The 25,409-nt window shown below is 39.9% G+C and overlaps 1 protein-coding gene across 1 annotated transcript in view; it reads left to right on the top strand.

The window, feature by feature from the left end:
• Positions 1–25,409, top strand: part of LOC112668486 (transmembrane 9 superfamily member 2-like) — a 76,511-nt gene that overhangs the window by 25,014 nt on the left and 26,088 nt on the right. Inside the window, exons 7-12 of the mRNA XM_025460891.3 lie at positions 3,796–3,907; positions 15,752–15,831; positions 19,135–19,240; positions 20,334–20,466; positions 21,488–21,607; positions 22,003–22,060. Of these exons, the coding sequence (XP_025316676.3) occupies positions 3,796–3,907; positions 15,752–15,831; positions 19,135–19,240; positions 20,334–20,466; positions 21,488–21,607; positions 22,003–22,060 (609 nt within the window). The remainder of the gene's footprint in view (positions 1–3,795; positions 3,908–15,751; positions 15,832–19,134; positions 19,241–20,333; positions 20,467–21,487; positions 21,608–22,002; positions 22,061–25,409) is intronic.

The following is a 25,409-nucleotide window of genomic DNA, read 5'->3' on the forward strand; positions in this document are numbered from 1 at the left end:
ATAAGTCCTCTCATTTCTCCAACATCTTCATGTTGGAAGGCCCCAGAACTGAGTCTTTGAACTTCTTTCTTCTTCATATATACTAACACATTGGTAATCTTATCCTGTCTCATGGTGTTAGATCCCACAACAACTTAGATATGTAAACTTGTATATGTAGCTGTCTACTTGACATGACCATGTGGATGTCTAGTAGGCATTTGAAATTTTTAAAAAAGATTTTATTTATTTATTTGGGAGAGAGAGAGTGTACAAGTGGGGGGTGGGAGCAGAGGGAGAAGAAGAGGGAGAAGCAGGTTCCCCACTGAGCAGGGAGCCTGACCCTGGATCCCAGGACCCTGAGATCATGACCTGAACGAAAGTCTAAAGCTTAACCCACTGAGCCATCCAGGAGCTCTGTCATCTGAAATTTAACATGACTGAACATGAACTTGTAATCTTTCCTCCAACCTGTTTTTCCTGTTGTCTTCTCCATTTCAGCAGATAGCAACTACATTCTTCCAGCCTTTCAGGCCTCCCAACTATGGCAGCACCCTTGACTCCTCTTTATCATTCTTCACTTATACCCTGTATCTATTCCAATCCTTTGGCAGACCATGGGACTCTACTTTTAAAATATAGTCAAGATCCACCCCTTCTCTTCACCTCCACCACGATCATCTGGTCCAGGACAACATTGTTTCTTATCTGACTGATGGCAAAACTCTCCCCAGTCTCCCTAGTACCATCCTTGTCTTCCAGCAGTCTGTTCTCAAGATAGCATTCCTTTTGAAATGTCAGCTTATGTCAATCTCTGCTCAGAATCTTCCAGTGACTTCCCATCTCACTTAGTAAAGGCCAACATTTTGAAAATGGCCCAAAAGGCCATACATAAGGCCGGTGGTTTGAAATAGGGCTTACATTGATTGGAGATCTTAATACCCTTTTTGCGGCATAATCTCTCTCTTTTGAAATGCAGATATTTCCTGTGCTGGGTTCAAGGCCCATATTTAAACAGTAAAACTTGATTTGCATTATCATGACATATGTTATGTTTTTTGTAGATGTTAAGTTTTTATCACAAGCCTTAATAGTGATCGTTTCTTTAATTCATAGCTGTTTTATTTTATTTTTTATTTTTATTTATTTTTATTTTTTTATTTTTTTAATTTTTATTTATTTATGGTAGTCACAGAGAGAGAGAGAGAGAGAGGCAGAGACACAGGCAGAGGGAGAAGCAGGCTCCATGCACCGGGAGCCCGACGTGGGACTCGATCCCGGGTCTCCAGGATCGTGCCCTGGGCCAAAGGCAGGCGCTAAACCGCTGCGCCACCCAGGGATCCCTATTTTTTATTTTTAAAATTTTTAAAAAGTAGGTTCCACACTCAGTGTGGAGCCCAACACAAAGCTTGAACTCACAACCCCAAGATCAAGACCTGAGCTGAGATCAAGAGTCGGATGCCTAACTGACTGAGCCACCCAGGCGCCCCAATTCATAGCTATTTAAAAATATATTTAGGCTTTAAATAAAATTCACCCTACAAACACTTAGTAGGGGCATATCATGTGCCAGACACTAGGGTTACAAAAATGAATAGGAAGAGGGACATGTCAATAACTCCCCAAATTGTGAGTGAATGGTTTTATTGTGCATATACATGTATAAATAACAATCTTGTAAGGACTGCATATTAGTCTTTTTTTTATTTTTTTATTTTTGCATATTAGTCTTTAAACCGAAGTCAAGGGATAAGTTGTATGTTTAGTAAATAATTGAAAAGGGAAGCACTGCTGTTTTCTCCTTTTGATTTCTCTCTCTTTATTCCTCTTTTATTTTTAAAGTGATATTACAGTCTTTTTTTTTCATGAACAGGCACTTGTTAGATTCATCAGTTCTGTCTAATTTCAAACTTCTTTAGTTTTTGTTTTCCACCTTCTATTTTTTATAACCATCCTTTTCAAATACAAAAGGCTTGCATATATTATGTCTTCACTACCTTTCATCAGCTAAGCATGGCATTTTACACAGAGTAGGCCCTAAGATCTCTGGCTGCTTATAAATATGATTCCTGCTTCATCTGTTTGATTTTCTAAGCCTACAGCTAAGATTACAAGATAGGATGTTTAATATATTGAAGAGGGATGAGATGAAAGGTGAGAAATAAAGCCATTTGCTAATAGGACTTAAAAAAAATCTATCCACAAGCAAAGAGATGGTTCTTTTTTTTTTTTTTTTAAAGATTTTATTTTGGGACGCTTGGGTGGCTCACTGGTTTGGTGCCTGCCTTTGGCCCAGGGCGTGATCCTGGAGACCCAGGATCGAGTCCCATGTTGGACTCCCTTCCTGGAGCCTGCCTCTCCCTCTGCCTGTGTCTCCGCCTCTCTCTCTCTTTCTCTAAATAAATAAATAAATAAATAAATAAATAAATAAATAAATAAAATATTTTTTAAAAAATAAAGATTTTATTTTAAAGTAACCTCTACACTCAGCATGAGACATAAGCTTACAATTTTGAGATCAAAAGTTGCATGCTCTACTGATTGAGCCAGCCAGGTGCCCCATGAGAAGCTTCTTAGGGACATGTTTTCCCCTGCTATCCGTAGGTGAAGTGTTCCTACAAAAGCTTTTGGAAGCTGAAATGCCAAAGTGAAGAAGCAATTGCCATTGATCTATATGGAAAATTTTGTGAGCATTCCCAGACCCCCCAAGTCACCTCTCTTAGGCTTTTTTAAAAAAGATTTTATTTATTCATGAGAGACACACAGAGAGGGGGGAGGGCAGAAGCAGGCTCCATGCAGGGATCCTGATGTGGGATTCGATCCTGTGTCTCCAGGATTACGCCCTGGGCCAAAGGCAGGCGCTAAACTGCTGAGCCACCCAAGGATCCCTCTTAGGCTTTTCTGATACCTTAAGACACATCTTGCTAATGGATACCACAAGATAAACCCGAGAGAAAGCACAGGTACTCACATAGTTCAAAGCTCTGGTGGCTTGATATCAAAATGCTGAGTGTGCCATTAGAAACGACAAATACCCACCATTTGCTTCGACGTGGATGGAACTGGAGGGTATTATGCTGAGTGAAATAAGTCAATCGGAGAAGGACAAACATATGGTCTCATTCATTTGGGGAATAAAAAATAGTGAAAGAGAATAAAAGGGAAAGGAGAAAAAATGAGTGGGAAATATCAGAGAGGGAGACAGAACATGAGAGACTCCTAACTCTGGGAAATGAGCAAGGGGTGGTAGAAAGGGAGGTGGGTGGGGGGTGGGGGTGACTGGGTGACGGGCACTGAGGGGGGCACTTGATGGGATGAGCACTGGGTGTTATTCTATATGTTGGCAAATTGAATACCAATAAAAAATAAATAAAAAAATGATGAGTGTAGTTCCTAGGGAAGGGGCTTGGGGGTGTGCCACTCTCACTGTTGGGGTGTGAGCTGCCTCTATAATGGCTCCCTGCAAAACCAATGCTGAATTTTCTTTTTGATTTTTCATAAAAGTGAAAATCCTCTTTGCCTTTCTTTCAGTTAGTGAAAACAGGTGCAAATGTGAATCTTGCGTAAAAGTGAAGTGGCATAGAGTGGGCCTCAGAAAAGCGAGGGTACCTGTATTCTCTTTTGGGCAGTATATTGACTCCCATCTGTTAGGGGCATTTAGAAACAAAGGTATTTTAAGTCATAAGGAGTTTTAAATATGAAATATAATGAAAGGCGTATTTTTTCAGTCTGCTATCATTATGAGCCTGAATAGCCATGAATTGGAAATTCACAGTGGCAGTTTGGTCTAAAAATTCCTCCCCCCTCTTTTATTAGCTATAAGCATTCAGATGAAAACAACCTAACTTGCAGTGGACCCCCTATGGAGATTTCTGGAGAAAATACAGAGAAGTTGAACATAACCTACACTTACTCTGTGATATTTGAAGTAAGTATTCCCTGCCAGCATCTTGCTTTCATTCCAAATCAAGTATTTAAATACCATATGCTTCATTAATAGTAAAGCCTTCGTTTTCATAGTCAAAGTTGTATAACACAGCAAAGAGCCCAAGAAAGTAGTTAGGTTATTTATATTGAAACCCATGAGAGGACAGTTGTTTCAGGAATTCAGTATGAAATCTACCACATTTTAGGAACTGTGTTAGGTAATTTACTTTTCTTTTATTTCACCTAGAGGTTTGAAAGAAGTACCTGGGAAACCAGAGGGATGGTGCCTGGGGTTGGTGGGCTGGCAGGCTGCTTAAATAAAGGACAAATATGTTGTGGAAGAAACAGAGTGTAGTGAAAAAAGCATCATTTAAAAAAAAGATTTTATTTATTTATTTATTTGAGAGAAGGCGTGAGGGCAGGGACAGAGGGAGAGGGAGAGAGAATTTCAAGCAGACTCCATGCTGAGCACAGAGACCAATGTGGGGCTCGATCCCTCGACCCTGAGATTGTGACCTGAGCCAAAACCAAGAGTTGGATGCTTAACCATCTGGGCCACACAGGCGCCCTGCAAAGAGCATCTTTATTGGTTTCAGACTAACCTGTGGTTCAAACTGAGGCTTGGCCACTTACTAGCTGGGTAAGCTTAAGTAAGTCATCTGATCTCAGGTTCGATTTCTTTTCCTCCTGTCATTTCACACTCATTTTCAGAATGATGACCTTAGCATGACACAGAGCAGGTCCCCAGCATATAGCATTCGTTATTGTTCCTACATCTGTCATTTTTCTCTTGTAAGTAGCTGTTTTTACGTAGTGGTCTGGATTTTGGGTAGCTAGATAGATATACAGAGTGACTATTAGCATTCTGCGGAATAATCTATCAGCTCTCTGATGCCCATGTTTCCCAAAGGTTTTTCTGGAAATTCGTTGCTTTGTATTTAATTTATTTCTGCTTTGTATTTTAAAAATGTTATGTGAAAAAAGGATTCTATGATGCAGTTAATTTGGATAATGCTAAGTTAAACAATATGAAAACAATGGCATCCAGAGTACTCGTGATGTTAAAAGGCACTGTGAATTTTCCAAAGATGATTATAATACGTGGCATTTCATAGACCATGGCAGGACTCATGGGGTTATAGTGTTCTGTAGAATATACAAGGGAAACACTACACATGGTACCAAAAAATATGCAGCTATGTACAGATGAGATATTGCATCTATTGTTTTTACTCATGTGTATGTCATGGACATCTTTCCATGTCAATATATATAGAGTCACATCCTTTTTATTTTATTTATTGCATAGTACATTTATTTTTTAATTTTTTTAAAGATTTATTTTAAATTTATTTTAGAGAAGGGCATTGGGGAGGGGCAGAGGCAGAGGGAGAGAGAGTCTTAAGCAGACTCCATGCTGAACACAGAGCCCCACATGGGGCTCGATCTCATGACCCTAAGATCATGACCTGAGCTGAAATCAAGCTGCACTACCCCGATGCCCTGTACTCCATTTTATTCGTAATTGATTTAGTTAGTGCACTATCAATACGAACAACTCAAATATCTGATTTTTAATTATTATAAACAATGCTTTAATGAACATTCTTACTTTTTTCCTTGTGTGATTATCTCCTAAAGTTAACTTCCTAGCGGTAGGATTAGTTAGGTAAAAGAGTGTACATATTTTGATAACACATTGTCAAATTCTTGTCCAGACAAATTGCTCAGCCTGAGGATCTGCTGTTTCCTCACACACTCAGCAGTACTAAGTTTTTGTCAGTCTTTCAAAATCTTGCTTCAGAATTTTATTTTATTTTATTTTTTTAATTTATTTATTCATAAAGACACAGAGAGAGAATGAGAGGCAGAGACACAGGCAGAGGTAGAAGCAGGCTCCATGCAGAGAGCCCGACGTGGGACTCGATTCGGGGCCTGACGTGGGACTCGATCCAGGGTCTCCAGGATCACGCCCTGGGCTGCAGGCGGCACTAAACCGCTGCACCACCGGGGCTGCCCGCTTCAGAATTTTAATTCTGTGAGCATATCAAAAGAAGATTGATTCATACTAAACAAACTGCTATGGGACCAATGTATAAATCAGAATACCAATTTATTAATTTACATGAAGAACTATATATACATGCCTAGAGGACCACACCATTCATGTTAGCTGGTTAGCACATCTGCCTGTTATAATGATATGTGAGAAAGCAAATATGAATAGAATAGAATAAATGGAAAGTTTCTTGGTGAGCATAGGACCCCCAGAGCAAAGGGAAATGAGTATTAAAAGATGATATTCATGGCACTCTGGTGCTCTTCTTGCCTACGAACTATGGGTTAGGTTCTCTTATCCCCGGACAGTATTAGAGGTGCTTCACCAAAAGATTAACTTTGGGGACTTCCTTTTATAGGGAAAACCTAATTATGATTATATAGATCTATGCATTTCTCTTTTTAATTTTTTAAAGGACTATATCTCATATTTTTGATTCAGCTTTGATGATACTTGATTTTTGTATAAAGGGCTTATTTCTTAAAGCTTTAGATGTGCCTTCTTGAAACCAAACCCTAATCACATTATTTGGGATTAGATCTCAAATTTCTTTAAATATTTACAAATTTTGGGATCCCTGGGTGGTGCAGCGGTTTGGCGCCTGCCTTTGGCCCAGGGCGCGATCCGGGATACCCAGGATCGAATCCCACGTCGGGCTCCCGGTGCATGGAGCCTGCTTCTCCCTCTGCCTGTGTCTCTGCCTCTCTCTCTCTCTCTGTGTGACTATCATAAATAAATAAAAAAATTAAAAAAAAAGTTTAAAAAATTAAAAAAAAATAAATATTTACAAATTTTGCTCCATTTGTGTCATTTCTATAGATGGCCTGACAACCATTACAACAGGATTTTTTCCTAATCTCATTCTTAAAGCCATTCCGGGTTGGGGATGCCTTGCTTTTGTCCCTGTGTATCACCTATGTGCTTATATCCATTTTATTTTTCTTTAAAGATTTTATTTATTTATTTGAGAGACACACACAGAGAGAAGCAGAGACACAGTCAGAGAGAGAAGCAGGCTCCATGCAGGGAGCCTGATGTGGGACTCGATCCCGGGACTCCAGGACTACGCCCTGGGCCAAAGGCAGACACCCAACCACTGAGCCATCCAGGGATCCCCATGGTTATATCCATTTTATAAATGAGGATACCAAAGCCCAGTGAGAGGAAGTAATTTTCTCAGGATCATAGCAGGCAGAAGGTGGAATTGATATTCAAACTCAGGTCTGTCTAGCCCCCAGACTCATAGCTTTTCTACTCCACCATTCTGGCTTTCTGTATTAAAGGTCTATTCTATTTCCTGTCTGCAGAGTTACTGTGAAGAAAACGAGAAACGTTTATGTTAGAGATGTGTGTGTGTGTGTGTACTTTAGATTGTCCAGCTAGAGATCAGGATTACCTGATCCTACATCCCGAGGTTTACCCAAAGTAGTATAGTCCAGTCAGCCCTCTGATCTCTGGATGAAATACGCAAGTGTAATCTGGGGGAAGAAAGTGAAATATACCCCAAAGAAAGGAAAATAACCCTTCTCCAGTGATTGAGAATATTATTGAGTCTAAGCTACTATCAGCAGTTGATCAAAAAACTGAAGCCCTTCTACATATTTATCACTTATTCATCAGGTGTTAAAAATTTAAATGTAGGAGGGCACCTGGCTGGCTCAGTCGGTAGAGTGACTCTTCATCTCAGGTTTGTGAGATCAAGCCCCACGTTGGGTGTGGAGCCTACTTAAAAAAAGTTAAATGTAGGAACTTTTATGTTTATAGTATAGTAAAAGCCAAGGGAGAGCACATCTAAATTGAGGTTCAGGTTCATACCAGGAGCCTACATGGTATAGTGCTAGTGGACTGTCTGCCTGTCAGGAAGCAACTGTGGCTGTTAAAAGTTGAAGTACAAGTTCAGATGTAGCTATGCCAAAAGGGAGGATTGGGGAAATTTCCTTATTTTGGTTAGGTCCCAACCCCTTGTATCTTAACAGGTCCATATCCTGGAAGCTCTTCCAGAAGAGGGAATTATTTCCCTCTCCCATGGAAGCTCCTTTAGGGTGCTTAGAAGGCCCTTAGCTTCAAGAAGTGGCACTGTGGAAAGAACCAGACATTCCTGAGTTTGAATTCTGGCTCTGACATGTACTCGCTGTGTGAACCTTGGACAGGGTACTTCTCACCTCTTTTTCCTAACCTGTAAAATGGGGATAAAATAATCGCCTCCTGTGATTACTATCAGAAATGTGTGAACTAACATAAAAGGTTTAGCATAGGGCCCAGCCCATAGTAGACACACAGTGTTTCCTATTCCTTCTGGTGGATACAGGAACATGTGATTTCTTTATTTATTTTTAAAGATTTTATTTATTTAATCATGAGAGAGAGACACACACACACACAGAGGCAGAGACAGGCAGAGGGAGAGGCAGGCTCCCTGCAGGGACCATGATGCGAGACTTGATCCCAGGACCCCAGGATCACACTCTGAGCTGAAGGCAGATGCTCAACTGCTGAGCCACCCAGGTGTCCTGGAACATGTGATTTATAAATGTCTCACACAACAGTAGCTCATGCGTGCATCTGAACACCAGAATGTTGCTGTTGTAGGTGGAGGAGGTCAGGAGGAGTGGTGATGTATATTTCTAGTGCTGTTCATTTTATTGTCTTGAGTTGAAAAATGCTTTTTTGACCCAGTGATAATGATAGATATCAACATTTCTCAAAGTGCATTCCCTGGAACACTAGTCAAATAAGTTTGGAAAATGCTACTTTCTACTACTTCCTTTTTTAAAAAAGATTTTATTTATTCATGAGAGACACGGGGGTGAGGGACGCAGAGGGAGAGTCAGGCTCCCCAAGGAGCAGGGAGCCCTATGCAGGACTTGATCCCAGGACCCCAGGATCATGACCTGGGCTGAAGGTTGATGCTTAACTGACTGAGTCAGTCAAGTGCCTTTCTACTACTTCCTTTCTTAGCTTCACAAAGCACATTAGTAAAATATTTAAAAGTCTCCTAATAAAGAAACCTTTTGACTGAGTCTAACTCGGCATTTTACAGCCACACTTGGCTCTGGAGTACTCTTCTGGAGTATAATTTATATTGCATTGTGGTTGCCACTTTGGATCTCCTAAGTGTATATGGTTGTTGCATCTTAGAGTAGCTCACAGAATCTTATTTAACCTATAAGATAGCTTGAGCTTTCAGTAGACAAATAAGAAGCAAAGCTTCATACATTGGTAACTGTAATAAAAAATAAACTGCATTACGGCTTATGAAGGATTTTTTCAACTATTCTGTCTTCATTTGTTGAATACCTTCAGTGGTAATGACTATTTGAAGTGGAAATTTAATTTGAAAACTACTATTTTTCACCCTCCAATTAAATAATCGATTCAGGTCAATGTTATCAATGGATGTTAAAATTGGAGGTGAACGGGGATGCCTGGGTGGCTCAGTGGTTGAACATCTGCCTTTGGCCCAGGGCCTGATCCTGGATTCCTGGGATTGAGTCCTGTATCAGGCTCCTTGCATGGAGCCTGCTTCTCCCTCTGCCTGTGTCTCTGCCTCTCTCTGTGTGTCTCTCATGAATAAATCAAATCTTTAAAAAAAATTGGAGGTGAACAGTTATTGGGAAAACTGGTTACTCTCACAGTGGCAAAGTAGCACTCCACAGATGACTTATTAATCACAAATGGAAAAGTATAAAAGTAAGTGAGTGGATAACGAAATACATGAACATGAGTTCATACCAGTATCTGTGACTGTAAGCCACTGCAGTGTTCGGGCTAGCCCTCTCCCCTTGCGCATTGGTAACTTTTCTTTTCTGACACTGAGAAACCTGGCCCCTATCATCTACAATATGTGGACTTATTTGTTCAACCTTAGCATACATGTAGTGTCAGAACTGATAACCTATACCCCTGTGAGGAACACACTTATTAACGAGAATGCTGCATTTGTATAGCACTTGTTTTGGTAAAGAAATACCTTAGGTTCTCTTATCTTGTACCAAGTCTTTGAAATGTGGCATATATTTTATACCTGCAGCTCATCTCACTTAAGACCAGCCACATTGTGAGTGCTGAATAACCACGTGTGATGAGGGGCTACCCTATTGGCAAAGATCTAGACCTTCACATTTCCTGGGAGTTTCCCCTTTGGCCCGTGCTTGCACATGTTTTCCCTCTTTTTGCTGTTTCTCCATCCCAGCACGGAAAATCCTACCAGGTCCTGCAACATGGATTGATTCCTGGCCCTGGGTTGGGTGAACGACACTGTCTCACCCTCGGGCAGACTGTGGAAGCCTCCCATGTACCTCGGGCACACAGAGTCATTCTCGGGGTCAGCAGGGGAGGAGAGGTGTGATCCTGACACAGGGACCAGGCCCCGGGGGACATGGATGGGAAGCTGAACTTCATGCACGTGTCAAGCCACTTATAGATGTTAGTGCCATGCAGGAGCTGGGGCTCCTCAGCCACCTTGGTTGTGACCTCCATCATTCTGGCCTTCCTCTATCACCTTAGACCTCCTTGTACCTCCCCTGCAGCCACCTGCAAGTTGCCATTTGGAAGCAGAGCCCATGGTCATCAGCTGAGATTGTGGGCCTGAGCCCCTGGTCAGGCAGCCACTAGCTGCAGAAAGGTCCAGAGGCAATATCATTTTTAGTTTAAGAAAGTCTGCCTTTTTGTTTTTTTACGCATTTTGTGCACTTTATGCTTTCAGAAAGTGATTCATTTTCCCAAATGGGTATAAAGTTTGGGGTTTGCATTTCAAATTTGTTCAGCAGTTATGGCAGGATGGGTCATAAAGATTAACATCTGAATGAAAAAAAACCCATCTGAATGAAGACCTTTTATTCATCCATTTATATGACAAATATTTATCGAGTGCCTATTATATGCCTGGCATGGGAATTTTTGTAAAGTACCTACTTTAACTTTGTTTCTCACAATAGTCCTCTGAAAGCAGGTACTATTTTAAATCTCCATTTTATAGAAAATAAAACTGAGACTCATAGGAGGAAAGTCATTTGCCCCATGTCACCAATGTAAAGGATTATAAACCAAGTTTTGTTTGACTAGAGAGTCCAGGCTCTTAATACTGCATCTGTAATACATGGTGTGACTTTAAAATGGGAAGGCATCATGGTGGGTGAATTGGCCAGGAAGGCTTTATAAGAGAGAGGCCTTGAGCTGGACTTCTTTTCTTTTTATTTTTAAAAATATTTTATTTATTTATTCATGAGAGACACAGAGAAAGAGGCAGAGACATGGGCAGAAGAAGAAGCAGTTTCCCTGCAGGGAGCCCGATTTGGAACTCCATCCCAGGATCCTGGGATAACGACCTGAGCTGAAGGTAGACACTCAACCACTGAGCCACCCAGGTGCCCCACTTACTGTTTTTGTACTACCAACCAAATATTTTTTTGTTTCACTCTAATCCCAGTATTTTTGGCCATGTATGTGAGTTGTATAAGCTTTATAGGTGGGCCATCCTGGGACCCTCGCCACATTTATAGCATTGTTTTCCCTCCCCCTCCAAAATACATTCTTGATTTGTAGGCAGCATGGGCCACTAACTGAATTGCGAAGCGGAAAATTTTGGTATTTTGGTGCTAGCTGGCCTCAGACTCATAATGTGACCTTGAGTAAGTTCATTTGCCTCTCTGGACTTCAGTTTCTCCATAATAAAATGAGAGTGTTGAAATGGATCAGTAGTTCTCAACCCTATCACATTGATGTCCTTATTTGTTTGTTTGTTTATTTATTTATTTATCTATTTAAAAATTTTATTTATTTGCCAGAGAGAGAGAGCGTATGTGTGTATGCAGGGGGAAGCTGGGGGGAAGCAGACTCTGTGCTGAGCTCGGAGCCCCACGTGGGTTCTTGATCCAATTCTGAGTTCCTGACCTGAGCTGAAACCAAGAGTCAGACATGCTCAACTGACTGAACTGCCCAGGCACCCCTGACGTCCTATTTTAATATCAAATGTTTTGGCAGTTTCCCTTTACTACTGTCAATTCGTATTTATAGGTACTGTATGAACCTGTCTATATGCATGGTTTTAATAAACATCAGTATAACACTCTAATTATAACAAAATAAAAGGAAAATAATTTCAAATAAAATAGCATGTAGTTCAGTGCATATTTCAGCCCATTTCTGGTGCCTGCGCCAATGTGTATGATCACTGCAAATGTGACAGCTGTGGATGTAGATGAATACAAGACTTGTACATTGGTAGCGCAAGTACCACATATTTCCAAATGATGGCATGATATCTTGAAATGTTGATCAATTTTGGTAAAGTTTCAATCCAGGGGTGCCTGTCTGGCTCAGTCGATAGAGCATGCTACTCTCGATCTTGGGGTTGTGAGTTCCATATTGGGGAGAGAGATTACCTGAAAAAATACTGTAAGAAAAGTTTCAAAGCAAACATAGCACCCTTTCCCTTCAATTTACATGGTAGTTGCATTCCACGAAAAAGTCAATGTATATTAAAAACGTGTAAAGAATACTTTATCTGTGCAATGGAATTAGAATCCAGGCATGGATAATAATCATCAGCAGTTTTTCACTCACACTACATTGGATGGTGCATTTTGGACGTTTTTCTTAATTCTTTGGGGGGCTGGTCTCTGAGGGCACTGCAGGAAGTCTGGCATCCTATGCTGCAAATTCCAGAAGCATCCCTGCACATTTTCATTATGCCCTCTAGGGGGTGCTGCTCCCCCAGTTGAAAACATCTGGACTAGAAGAAGCCTTAGCTAACTGCCCATTGGATTCTTGGAGGCCCTGCATGTTTGTTGAGTAAGATCCATGGTGAAATATTGTGTCAGGACTCGAGTCCTGTCTTTGTTTCTACCTCTGCTGCTTGTGCCTGTAATATAAACAACACTAAAGACTTGTTTACCTCATGGGATTTTATGAGAATTGTTATGTCTTATAAAAGATTTTGAAACTCTGGTGTGTAAAGAAGCAGAATAACTCAGGAGTTTTTGGTGGATTAAGAAGTAGGTTCCACCACTTAGTTATCTGTCTGCATTGATCAATTTGTTCTCAAAGGTGCCTTAGGATCTTTCAGTAGTTTCTTACTTTCTTAGGGAAGAGTAATATGTGTTATGGCCTGTTATTTCCAGCAGATGGCAATGTTTGGTGCAAAAACTGTTAGGTTTCACCACTGCAGATTTCTCTAGGCTTTCTTTGTATTTAAAATCCAAACTTCATGTTGCGTATTTGAAAGTATCTCTCCTTTCTGAAAGGCTTGATATGAGTTATCTTGCTTAAGGCAATAGATAGGCTGGTGAAGAAGATGCCTGTAATTCAGATGGTGAAGAAGATGCCTGTAATTCAGATTCATACAAATCAAGTCACATTTTACTATAGAAACTATATTATAATAGAATGGCTAGGATACATTCTTTTATGCAATGAGTATTTATCCCTTGATTTGTCTATAAATTCTGATTTCCTGATAGGCTTTACATAATAATTTATTTTGAAACAATTTCAGACTACAGAAAGATCGCCAGAACAATACAAAGAACCCCCATAGTCCCTTTAAATCAGATGCCCCAATTGTTACCGTTTAACTCATTTGCTGCTTTGTTCACCCTTCTCTGTGCGTCCATTAGTATTAGCCTTTTTCTGAATCTTTAGAGAGGTAGGTGTTCTATCATTCCTAAACACTCCAGTCTTTCCCCTAAAAAGATCACTTTCCGGGCAGCCTGGGTGGCTCAGGGGTTTAGCGCTGTCTTCAGCCCAGGGCGTGATCCTGGAGACCCAAGATCAGGCTCCCTGTGTGGAGCCTGCTTCTCCCTCTACCTGTGTCTCTGCCTCTCTCTCTCTCTGTGTCTTTCATGAATAAATAAAGTCTTAAAAAATAAAAAAATAAAAAGATCACTTTCCTATTAGCATAGCATATAACTAGCACATAACTCTCCAAATCATGCATTGGTATCACATTACCATCTGGTCCACATCCATCCATTCAAATGTCACTGGCTGGCCAACAATGTCACATTTTCCCTTTGTGGTTTGAGATACCATGCAGGATTATGTGTTGTTTAGTTCTGATCTCCAATCCAGACCAGTTCTTCCATCTTTCTCTGTCTTTCACATCCTTGAAATTTTTATAAAGACTTTACAATCTGCAGGATGACCATTAATCTGGGTCTGTCTGATGGTTCTTTATGACCAGGCTCAGGCCATACATTCATTCAGAGATTATACTGCAGAAGTGATACTGTACATTAGAAGGCACTTGATGTCAACATACCCCGTCACTGGTAATGTTAACTGCGATCACCTGGTCATCGGGTTTTAACTAAAATCCACTGTTGAATTAAAACCCAATGAAAATCTATCATTTAGATTATTATAAATTTTTATATTTTTAAGTAAGCTCCACACCCAACGTGTGGCTCAAACTCACAACCCTAAAATCAAGAGTTGCATGCATGGTCTACTGACTGAGCCAGCCAGGTGCCCCTTAGGGTTGTTTTTTTAAAGTTGTACACATTAAGGACACCTGGCTGGATGCAGCTCTTGATCTCAGGGTTTTGAGTTCAAGACCTGTGCTGGGCATGAAGCTTACTTATGAAAAAAAAAAAAAAGAAAGAAAGAAAAAGAAAAGCAGTGCACATTGAGTTTCTCCATCCTCCAACTCTAAACTTCAGAAAAAAACACCTAAGTCATTTCAAATACTACTTGGTCTATTTGTACCAGCATTTTCCTTTTGCTAAGAGCATGTTATTGATTTGAGGGGTGATTACTCTGTATTAATGGTGTAAGTATTTACTGCGGATTACCAGTTAAGATTTTCATCTACTGGGGATATTTTATAAGAATGCTACTGATATGGGATGCCTGGGTGGCTCAGTGGTTGAGGACCTGCCTTCAGCCCCGGGCATGATCCTGGAGTCCCGGGATCTAGTCCCGCATCGGGCTCCCTGCATGGAGCCTGCTCCTCCCTCTGTGTCTCTGCCTCTCTCTCTCTCTCTCTCTCTCTCTCTCTCTGTGTCTTATGAATAAATAAATAAAATCTTAAGAAAAAAGCTACTGACAGTTTGAATTTGATCACACATCAGGAAAAACAGCCTGATTGTTTAATTGTATTTTTTTGTGGTTTATTCAGTATTGAAAATTACAAAAGTTGAAAACAAAGCATCTTTTATAAACTTATTGCTACTACATCTCAAAAGACTTAACATAAAAATGCAGAGTTGCCTGGCTGGCTCAGGCAGAAGAGCACGGGACTTAATCTCAGGGTTGTGAGTTCAAGACCCACATTGGGTGTAGAGATTACTTTAAATAGATGCTTTGTTTTATTTTTAAAATTTTCATTTATCTGAGAGGGTGAGTACGAGTAGGGGGAGGGGCAGGGGGAGAAAGAGGCTCCCCACTGAGCAGAGAGCCCAATGTGGGACTTGATGTGGGTTCGATCCCAGGATCCTAAGATCACAACCTGAGTTGGAGGCAGAAGCTTAACGGACTGAGTCCTCCAAGTGCCCATAAATAGTCTGTTTTTTTTTTTTTTTTTTTTTTTTTTTAAAGAATGCTACTTCTGGTGAACAGCAGCAAGCTAAAATTTGTTTCTTCCTAGTCCCTTTCTGGAATGAAGAAGAATACCAGTTAATAAAAAGAAGATAAAAATGCCATGGTATATCTCATTATTCCATGAAGTTAGCAGTAAAGAAATGGAGAAAGTACATGCAGAATAACTTTCTGTCTGTTTTAGCATTATAACTAGCAAGAAGTCAGTGAAAGTTTGGTCATATAATTGTATATTTTTTGTTTTTTTAGGAAAACAAAAACATCAGGTGGGCATCTAGATGGGATTATATTTTGGAGTCCATGCCTCATACCAACATTCAGTGGTTTAGGTGAGTATTTTAGTTATATCTTTTATTTTTAATTTTATTTATTTATTTTTAGTAATCTCTACCCCTAACATGGAGCTTGAACTCACGACCCTGAGATCAAGTCATGTGCTCCCCTGACTGAGCCAGCCAGGCACCCCTAGGTAACATACTTTATGAAATGAAGAATATGTAGCTTGAGTGGGGGGATATATATAAATATATATATCTGTATATATAATACAGATTATATAAAATAAGAAAATAAAATAAATAAATAAATAAAAGATTGAGCAGGGGGAGGGGAAGGAGAGGGAATGTCAAGCAGACTCCCTGGTCAGTGTGGAGCCTGATGCAGGGCTCATTTCCAGGACCCTGAGATCATAACCTGGGCAGAAATCAAGAGTCAGATGCTTAGCTGACTGAGCCATTAGGCACCCCTGTACATATATATTTTTATTTAGTTTTTATTTTTATAAAAGATTCTATTTATTTATTCATGAGAGACATGCCAGGAGCCTGATGCGGGACTTGATCCCGGGTTCAGAAAGTCTGAGCGAAACCGAGAGGGGGCAAAGCAGTGAGCAGCTGGGGTACATGCAGGTTGGGATGCCTAAGAGTTGGAGAAGACAGCCAGGAGAAAGGGCAAGGGATTACAGATGAGAAACCAAAACTCGTCAAGGGGACATTCTGCCAGCAGGTCAGACGACAGAGAGGACTGTGTGGAGATAAGGTGTGCGAGTGAAAGGGGGCTCATTCGGCTGGCCTTCTTGCCCAGGGTCTGTTAGGGGGCTGGGCGCTCTGCTGGGCCCTGGGACAGTGAGAGAGGCCTGCAGGCTTCTGCTCCCACGAAGCTCACTATGTTCTCTGGTGGATTCAGAGTGAAAGTGTTGGATTCCTCAGGAATCTGGTCCAAACCAGAGTGAGACTTTTCAGCCTGAGACAGAGGGATGGACCAGCTGAGAAGGTGGTGATTGGGCATTACTGTGGCAAAGGGCTGAGCAAAGGGCTGAGGTCAGGGTGCTCGATGTGGGATGGAAGATGACTAGAAAAGTAAAACTGTAAGTGAGGAAAGGTGAGTATGGGCCTTCAAGATGATTTTTTTCTATTGCCATTGCGTTTAAAGTGAGAATAGCAGGGTGCCTGAGTAGTACAGTTGGTTAAGCCACAGACTCTTGATTTCAGCTCAGGTCATAATCTCGGAGTCGAAGGATTGAGCCCCTTATTGGACTTCATGCTCAGCGGGGAGTCTGCTTGAGATTCTCTCTCCCTTTCCCTCTGCCTCTCTCCCACCCTCACCTGCACTCTCTTTCTCTAAACAAAGAAATCTTTTAAAAAAGTGAGAACAGCATCTCCCACTCCTATTTTTCTAGATTTGTTCCTTCTCTTCCTGCTCTCCCTCCTCCTTCTCATCTTCATTATTATGGTCATATTGTAGCTTTTCCACAGAGTCTTTTGTTTGGGCAACTGTGAAGGTCCAATTTTGTTACACCCCCAGAAGTCTCTTCAGATAAAATTTATGTAAATGGTTTCTCCAAAGGGACTGTGAAAGCAGAGGGCCTCCAGATACATTGTGGGGACTAATGTCTCGTAGTATTGATATTTATAGTGTAATGAAGAACATGCTTTAGTTTCTGTCGCGAGCTAATTTACTTACATTTAACAGACATTTTAGACATCAATCATCTTTTTAAAAATTTTTAATTGAAGTACAGTTGACGTACAGTATTATTAGTTTCGGATGTACCGCATATTGATTTGACAGTCCTATACTTTACAAAATGCTTACCGTGATGGGTGTAGTTGCCATCTGTCACCATACGCAGTTATTACAATATTATTGACTATATTCCCTGTACTGTACCTTTTATCCCCAGGGCTTGCTTATTTACTTATTTATTTTATTTTATTTTATTTTTTTAAATTTTTTAAATTTATTTATGATAGTCACACACAGAGAGAAAGAGAGGCAGAGACACAGGCAGAGGGAGAAGCAGGCTCCATGCACTGGGAGCCCGACGTGGGATTCGATCCCAGGTCTCCAGGATCGCGCCCTGGGCCAAAGGCAGGCGCCAAACCGCTGCGCCACCCAGGGATACCTTATTTACTTATTTATATCAAAAAGTATAGTTGACACACAATGTTACACTAGTGTCAGGTGTACAACATGGTAATTGGACAAGTTTATAGGTTATGCTGTGCTTTGTTCAAGTGTAGCTGCCATCTGACTCCATTGAGCCCTATTACAGCACCATTGACTATATTCCCTATGCCGTACCTTTCAACCCCATGACTTATTCATGCCATTAACTGGGAACCTGCACCTCCCGCTCTCCTTCACCCATTTTGCCCATCCCTCTAGCCCCCTTCCCCTATGGTAACCACCAGTGACCTGTTTATTTTGTAACTGGAAGTGTGTACCTGCTTCACCTATTTTGGCCTTCCCCACCACCATCTCTACCTTGGCCATTGTAAACCTCAATCATCTTATTGGCACCTTTCTAAAAACAATGCTGGTCTTTTCAGAGATTCCGGTGAAACCTTGTTGATGTGTCTGGGTTTGGCTGGGTGGTGGGATGGCAGAGGCACTGGTTTTGATTTGGGGATAATTTTTAAGTTTTAGTTTTAGATTTATTTATTTATTTATTTTTAAAGGTTTTATTTATTTATTTGATAGACACTGAGCATGCTCGAGTTGGAGGAGGGGTAGAGGGAGAGGGAGAAGCAGATTCCCGGCTGAGTAGGGAGACAGATGTGGGGCTCGATCCCAGGACCCCAGGATCATCACCCAAGCTGAAGGCAGACACCTAACTGACTGAGCCATCCAAGTGCCCCCAAATTTTAGTTTTAGAAATAGTAAGAGCTGGTACGTAAGTTGTCCATAGGATCATTACCCTGAGCTCATAGAATGATAAAGAGAGTACAACCTTGGTCTGTCAGCTAAGAAGTTAGCCATTATTTCAACCTTGATTCCTGAATTTTCATTCTCAGTTCCATACTCTGGAACTGAGTTTCTGTTATTGTTCTTATACACTTCTCACTTTTTTTTGCGAATGTACTCTTAAAAATAATTCTAAAATCCCCTTAAGAATAATAGTGTTGCTTCTACTGCTTTATTTGTAATACACTTTTGTGGTAGAGCTTTACGTTCATTTAATATATTGATATATTCAGCACTTGATTTTAAGTTTAACCTTGGAAAACTGATCGAGATAATGATAATTTGAATGTCTTTCTTTTATATGTACACACATTTTCTTTGTCCTGTTCAGGAAAGGAACTTGAGATTTAACTTCTGTCTCTCTTTTTCTTCCTTAAATTTTCCAGTATTATGAATTCCTTTGTTATCATTCTCTTCTTATCTGGGATGGTGGCTATGATTCTATTAAGGACTCTCCACAGAGACATTATCAGATACAATCAGATAAATCCTGTAAGTAAAAATGCACATATTTGATTCAGCACATATTTAAATGCCTACTCTGCCCAGTTGTCAATATAATATATATTGACTATATATAAGATTTTATTTATTTATTCACGAGAGACAGAGAGAGAGAGAGGCAGAGACACAGGCAGAGGGAGAAGCAGGCTCCATGCAAGGATCCCGACGTGGGACTCAATCCCGGGTCTCCAGGATCAGGCCCTGGGGTGAAGGCGGCGCTAAACTGCTGAGCCATCCGGGCTGCCAATATTATATTTTTACTTAGAGTAATACCTTGAATACAGCACGTTTTCAATGTCTAGTCACTTTGCCTCTTATACCAAATCAGAAATTATGGAGTTGTATAGATCCTTAAAAAGTACAAGTAAGGTTATTAGAGAAGTATTTGTGTTTTTTTAAATTTTATTTATTTGAGAGAGAGAGAGAGCATGAACAAGGGGAGGGGCAGAGGGAGAGAGGGGGGAAAAAGACTCCCCACTGAGCAGGGAGATGGATACAGGGCTTGATCCTAGGACCCCGGGATCATCACCTGAGCCAAAGGCAGTTGCTTAACTGACTGAACCGCCCTAGAGAAGTATTTGTTATCAACTCTGGTTCTATTCCTTTTTATGTGTTTCTGAACTTCCAAAATATTATTATTTAAGGTTTTCATTAATTTGGAGCATGAGATAAATGTACTAAACATTGCAAAATACTGTCCTTTAGGTTAAATTTATTTTATCTCATTTATACTGTTTTGACTTATAATCATTTGCGTATTGGTGAATTTTAGATCTCTGTAAAATTGGTTGAATTCCTTCTGTATGTTAAATCATTTTGCTTTCTTCATGAAATTAAGCCAGGTATGTGCCCTATATGATGAACACATTCCCCCTAGTGCAAACCATAGAGCTAGGGAGCAATTTATCTATGGCAGGATCACTTACCTTCCAGAGTATCCAAAGTGAGCTATTGGTTTCCAGTTAGTCTGTCTTTAGAGGAAAATTAATTTTCATCTAATTTTCAGAGTTTTGGTAACTTTCTGTAATAGTGTGTGTTTACACACATACATGTGTTATACACATGTCTTTCTCATATGCAGGAAGACATCCAGGAGGACTTTGGTTGGAAGCTGGTTCATGGAGATGTATTCAGACCTCCAAAGAGAAGAATGTTGCTGTCGGTTTTCCTGGGCCAAGGAACACAAATTTTGATCATGACATTTGTTACCTTATGTGAGTAGGCTAAGATCAATAGGTATTGTCTTAAACATTCTTAGTCAACTGCTGGCATATGTCCAATTTTGATCCATGTGTGCAAAATGACTTTGAGAATACCTAAAGTTTAAGAAAATGTGTGTTTTATAGTACTTATATTTTCATTTTCTCAAATTAAGGATACAAGTCTAAATGTATTCCTATGTCAAGGACCTTTCAGGGCTTCTTCAGTTCTGAATAATTTATTGTAATGTCCAATACACATATACCTTGCCTTGTAAAACAGATGCTTTCTTGAAAATCAGCATGAGGGTAGAAGCATATTTTTTATGTGGACTAAGGGAATTCATAATTAACGACTAGCATTTTGAAATATGGTAAGCCTAGGTGCTGGTCTTTAAATGTCTACACAGAATGGCCTCTTTAGTAGTCTTAGAACAGCTGATGAACCCTGGCTGCCTTCATTTATAAGGTAAAAATGGAGCTTGTCAGTTTTTGATAGCCAGAGTGGTGATTTTCATAAACAAAGCTGCTGTAAAAAATATGGCTTATTAGGTGTTTCACATGTCAGTGATAGTTTAAAAATTTAGCTCTTGAGGTTACATTTTCCTAAGGTGGAGTCTTGCTTTGATTCTTTTTTTTTTTAATTCCTCACTTCGAATAAGAGGAAGTGGAAGGAAATTTTGGTGTGAAATATGGTTTGCTGTTTAGGGAGTGATAGTGGAGTAGAGAAGAGTGAGTGAGTTTGTTTAATTTGTATTTAAACAGCGAGATTAAAGACTGGACCCAAAGTCTTGGGAACAGACTTCATTTGCCTGCTATTGAAAATCACACCTTTTTTGTTAAGAAAAAAATTGTTGTTAGCTAAGTAGATAACATTCATTCACAGGGTTACTGAAATACTCATACCACAGAAATTCCTTGTGTACTGTTACACATAATGTGTTTAATAAAGTGGACCTTTAATTTATTATAAGGTCTTGTGTGCTTCTGAGGCTGTTATTGTCACTGCTTTGATATTTCTTTTCTGTACCTTTAGTTCTGGCCTGCCTCGGCTTTCTTTCCCCCGCCAATCGGGGTGCCCTAATGACCTGTGCTGTTGTGTTATGGATCCTCCTGGGAACTCCTGCTGGATATGTGTCCGCTAGAATGTATAAGAGTAAGCACTGCAACTGTTATCATTCCAGTTAGTTGGTGTGTTAAATGTAGAAATTAAGAGGCCATAAAGGAAAACATTTAAAAATTGCATGGAGCATTTTAGTTTATTTATTTATTTTTAAAGATTTTATTTATTTCTTCATGAGAGACATAGTGAGAGAGGCAGAGACACAGGCAAAGGAAGAAGCAGGCTCCTCGCAGGGAGCCCAATTGGGAACTCGATCTCAGGACCCTGGGATCATGCCCTGAATGGAAGGCAGATGCTCGACCACTGAGCCCCACCCTGCATGGGGCATTTTAGCCAGTCTCTCAAAATATCATTGTGTCCTAGGTATAAAGTAGTTGTACAGTGAGCTGCATAAATTGCTATAATAACTATTTCTTTTACTTCCCCAGCCCTTAAAGGTGTTAACTGGAAGACAAATTTTTTGTTGACAGCACTATTGTGTCCTGGGTTAGTATTGCTTCTTCTTTTTTCTCTACACAATTAGGCTTTTAGACTCCATCTTGGAAAAATCACTGTATATGATAATAATGAGTAGAAAGGAGATGGGTAACCACTGTGTTTTCTGTAGTGCCAGCATTCTCTCCCTTTGTGGTATCTGCATTCCTTTCATTTATTTGTACATCATAGCCTCCGGTACAAAGAGATGGCCATGGTGCTGCTGTATTTAATTTTGATCTTTGGTTTGGAAGCAGATTTCATAAATGCACATCTTAGTTATACAGCTCACATTATATATTATGTTAGAATGGCAATTTTTTTTAAAGATTTTATTTATTTATTCATGAGACACACACACACACACACACAGAGGCACAGACACAGGCAGAAGGAGAAGCAGGCTCCATTTCATGCAGGGAGCCTGATGTGGGACTCCATTCCGGGTCTCCAGGATCACACCCTGGGCTGAAGGCGGTGCTAAACTGCTGAGCCACCCAGGCTGCCCAGAATGGCAATTTCTGCACTCCCTTGTGTTATTCCCCCTTGTCACTGGCTTCTGTGATCATTTCTTCCCATTCCCCTAGTTCCTGCAGTGTCATCAGTGACTGCAGTTCCCAGGTAGAGTCACTGTCCAATTAATTGGGAGTGGGTGGTGCTGCCAGTAGCTCAGTGTGGCCCCTGATTATAGAGATGTGGGACCAGTGGTCACATCAGGGAGCAAGTGTCCGAGGTCACATGGGAAGTCAATGACAGACCCCAGGCTATAGATAAATGAATGTCCCCTCTGCATCCCCTCCAGGGCTCTTCCCACAGAACCTCACTGATGAAATGCCGACTCAGTTTGGGAGTTTCATCTCCTTAGTCAGCCTGGGCTACCATAACAAAATACCATGGACTGGAGTTGGGGTGGGGTTCAAGCAATAGAAATTTGATTGCTCACAGTTCTGGAGGCAGGGATGTAGGAGATCAGGGCACCAACAGGGTCTGGTCCTGGTGAGAGCTCTCTTCCTGGCTTGCCGATGATGACTGCCTTCTTACTGTTTCCCCACATGGCAGGCAGAGATGGTGAACTCTCATGTTTCTTCTCATAAAGGCATCGATCTCATCATGAAGGCCCTACTCTCATGACTCATCTAAGCTTAATCACCTCCCAAAGGCTTGCCTCCAAATCCCATTACATTGTGAATTGGGGCTTCAACATATGAACTGGGTGGGGTGGGGGGGACATAATGTAGCCCATAGAATGTTTCATTTCCAATATTCTTTCCTTGATATGTTATGAAGGACAGGTTTTTTTTTAAGGAAAAATTAGTGGATTATATCTTATTTGTCACGTGGTACTTTAATTCCTATTTGTTATGAAATTCCCATGTCTGTGATGCTAGGAGTATGTCACAATAACTGGAAGAGGTCTTATAATGAAAGTTAGACATAGTAAATTCAGTTATATTATATTCTGATTAGTGAAAAAGTGAAAGAAAATGCTTTAATAATGTTCTGTGACTGAGTATCATGCGATAAATCATGCAGTGCAGTGATGGGTTCTGTAGATCCATAATCATTCATCTCCACGTGGTTGGGTTCCCTCAAAACTCCAGGGAAAAAGATATGACATTGAAAGGATTGAACATTACAAGTTTGCACATTAAACAGAGAAACCTCAGAATTTTTTACATATTTAAACTAAGGACACCTTGAATAGAGCCATCTGCTTTTCCTATAACTCTTTTCAAGGGAACTAGAATGGGTGGTCTTTTCTGAGGTGAATGCTTTATTACATTTATGTACAAAAGTGATGTCCTTGACAATACTTTGGATATTTGTTGCTTCAAGTTCAAGACTCAGATGAATTCAAAACTGAATAAATTAGGCACAAAGTGCCATTGTGCAAAAGTCATTATACTGGATTGTAATACAAGGGATATTAAATCAAGAGCCAATCAATAAGCCATTCACTATTCTTTGTATTATTTTGTTACTCATTCAACATACTTATTATGTTTTTGTTTTGTTTTTACTAAATTTAAGGCATTATGCTAGGCACTATAGAGGAAAGAAACACAAATTGCCCCTGAAACTCTGCCTTCATGGCTTAAGATGAATAATGACCATTTTTCATCACACAGATGTTCTATCTTATTGTAAAAAGAAGTCATATCATTGAAATAGATGTAAAAGACTTAGAATATGCCATATCACTAAGCTTGATTAGTCAAATTAAATAATTATTGTCTGAAAGGCATTAGCATTTGCAATGCACCAATAGCTGCTTTCATCATGTTTTCTATGGGATCAATTCTGAAGAATGTTTTACACAGAAAAATTTAAAAATTTGAGAAATCCATAATAACACAGCTCAGGTTTACATGGATTGTGAAATGATGCAGTGTCAAGCCACAGCTTTGTAAAAGTAAAAACAATTTTGAATTTGAAAAGCAACTGGTAATGGTGGTTGTGTCCTGGGTGGGTTTTTGGGTGTCTGGGGGACAGTAGTGTGAAGGAGAATATTTATATTAGACTTGTCATTCTTTTTTTAAGCTTTTGCATCCTATACCATATGCACATGTTAACTTTTTATTTTTATCACTATTATTATTATTATTATCATTTTTAAGTAGTCTCTACACCCTAAGATCAAGACTTGAGTTGAATCAAGAGTCAGATGCTTAACTGACTGTGCCACCCAAGCACCCCACATATTTTTATTTTTTTTAAAATTTTAAATTTTTAAATTTTTCTTTTTTTTGTATATTTTTTTATTGGAGTTCGATTTGCCAACATGGAACACCCAGTGCTCATCCCACCTATTTTTAAATAATTTCATTATAAATAACAGTAACAACAACTTATAACTATAAAAGTGGAGAGGTAGTGATAGAAGATACTAGCACAAGCTTTAGCATCACACACATATACACGCACATACGCACACACATACATGTGCATGTGTGTGCCTGCATGCACCTATGCTCTGCACTCTGTACACACACAGCAGTTCATTTCCCAGTGCTGCCTCCTTGTAGTTACCAGGTCTTGATCATGTCGTGAAAAATACTGCAATGAACATAGGGGTACAGGCATCTCTTTGAGATCTTTGCCTTCTATTGTGTTCAATAGATATTTTCTACTGCACCATTTTTATTCCTATGACATTTCTTCTATTTTTTTGAATTATTTTCTTAGTGGTTCCCTCACAGATTACAATTAATGTCTCAATTTATGCCAATCTGGTTTGGGTTAATACCAATTTACTTTCAAGTTTATATGAAAAGTTTGCTTCTATATAGCTCCTTTCCCTCCTCCCTTCTTTTTGCTGTTATTGCCATACAGATTACATCTTAATACTTTGTATGCTTGT

Source organism: Canis lupus, chromosome X (assembly GCF_003254725.2).
Source record: "Canis lupus dingo isolate Sandy chromosome X, ASM325472v2, whole genome shotgun sequence".
Classification (NCBI taxonomy): Eukaryota; Metazoa; Chordata; class Mammalia; order Carnivora; family Canidae; genus Canis; species Canis lupus.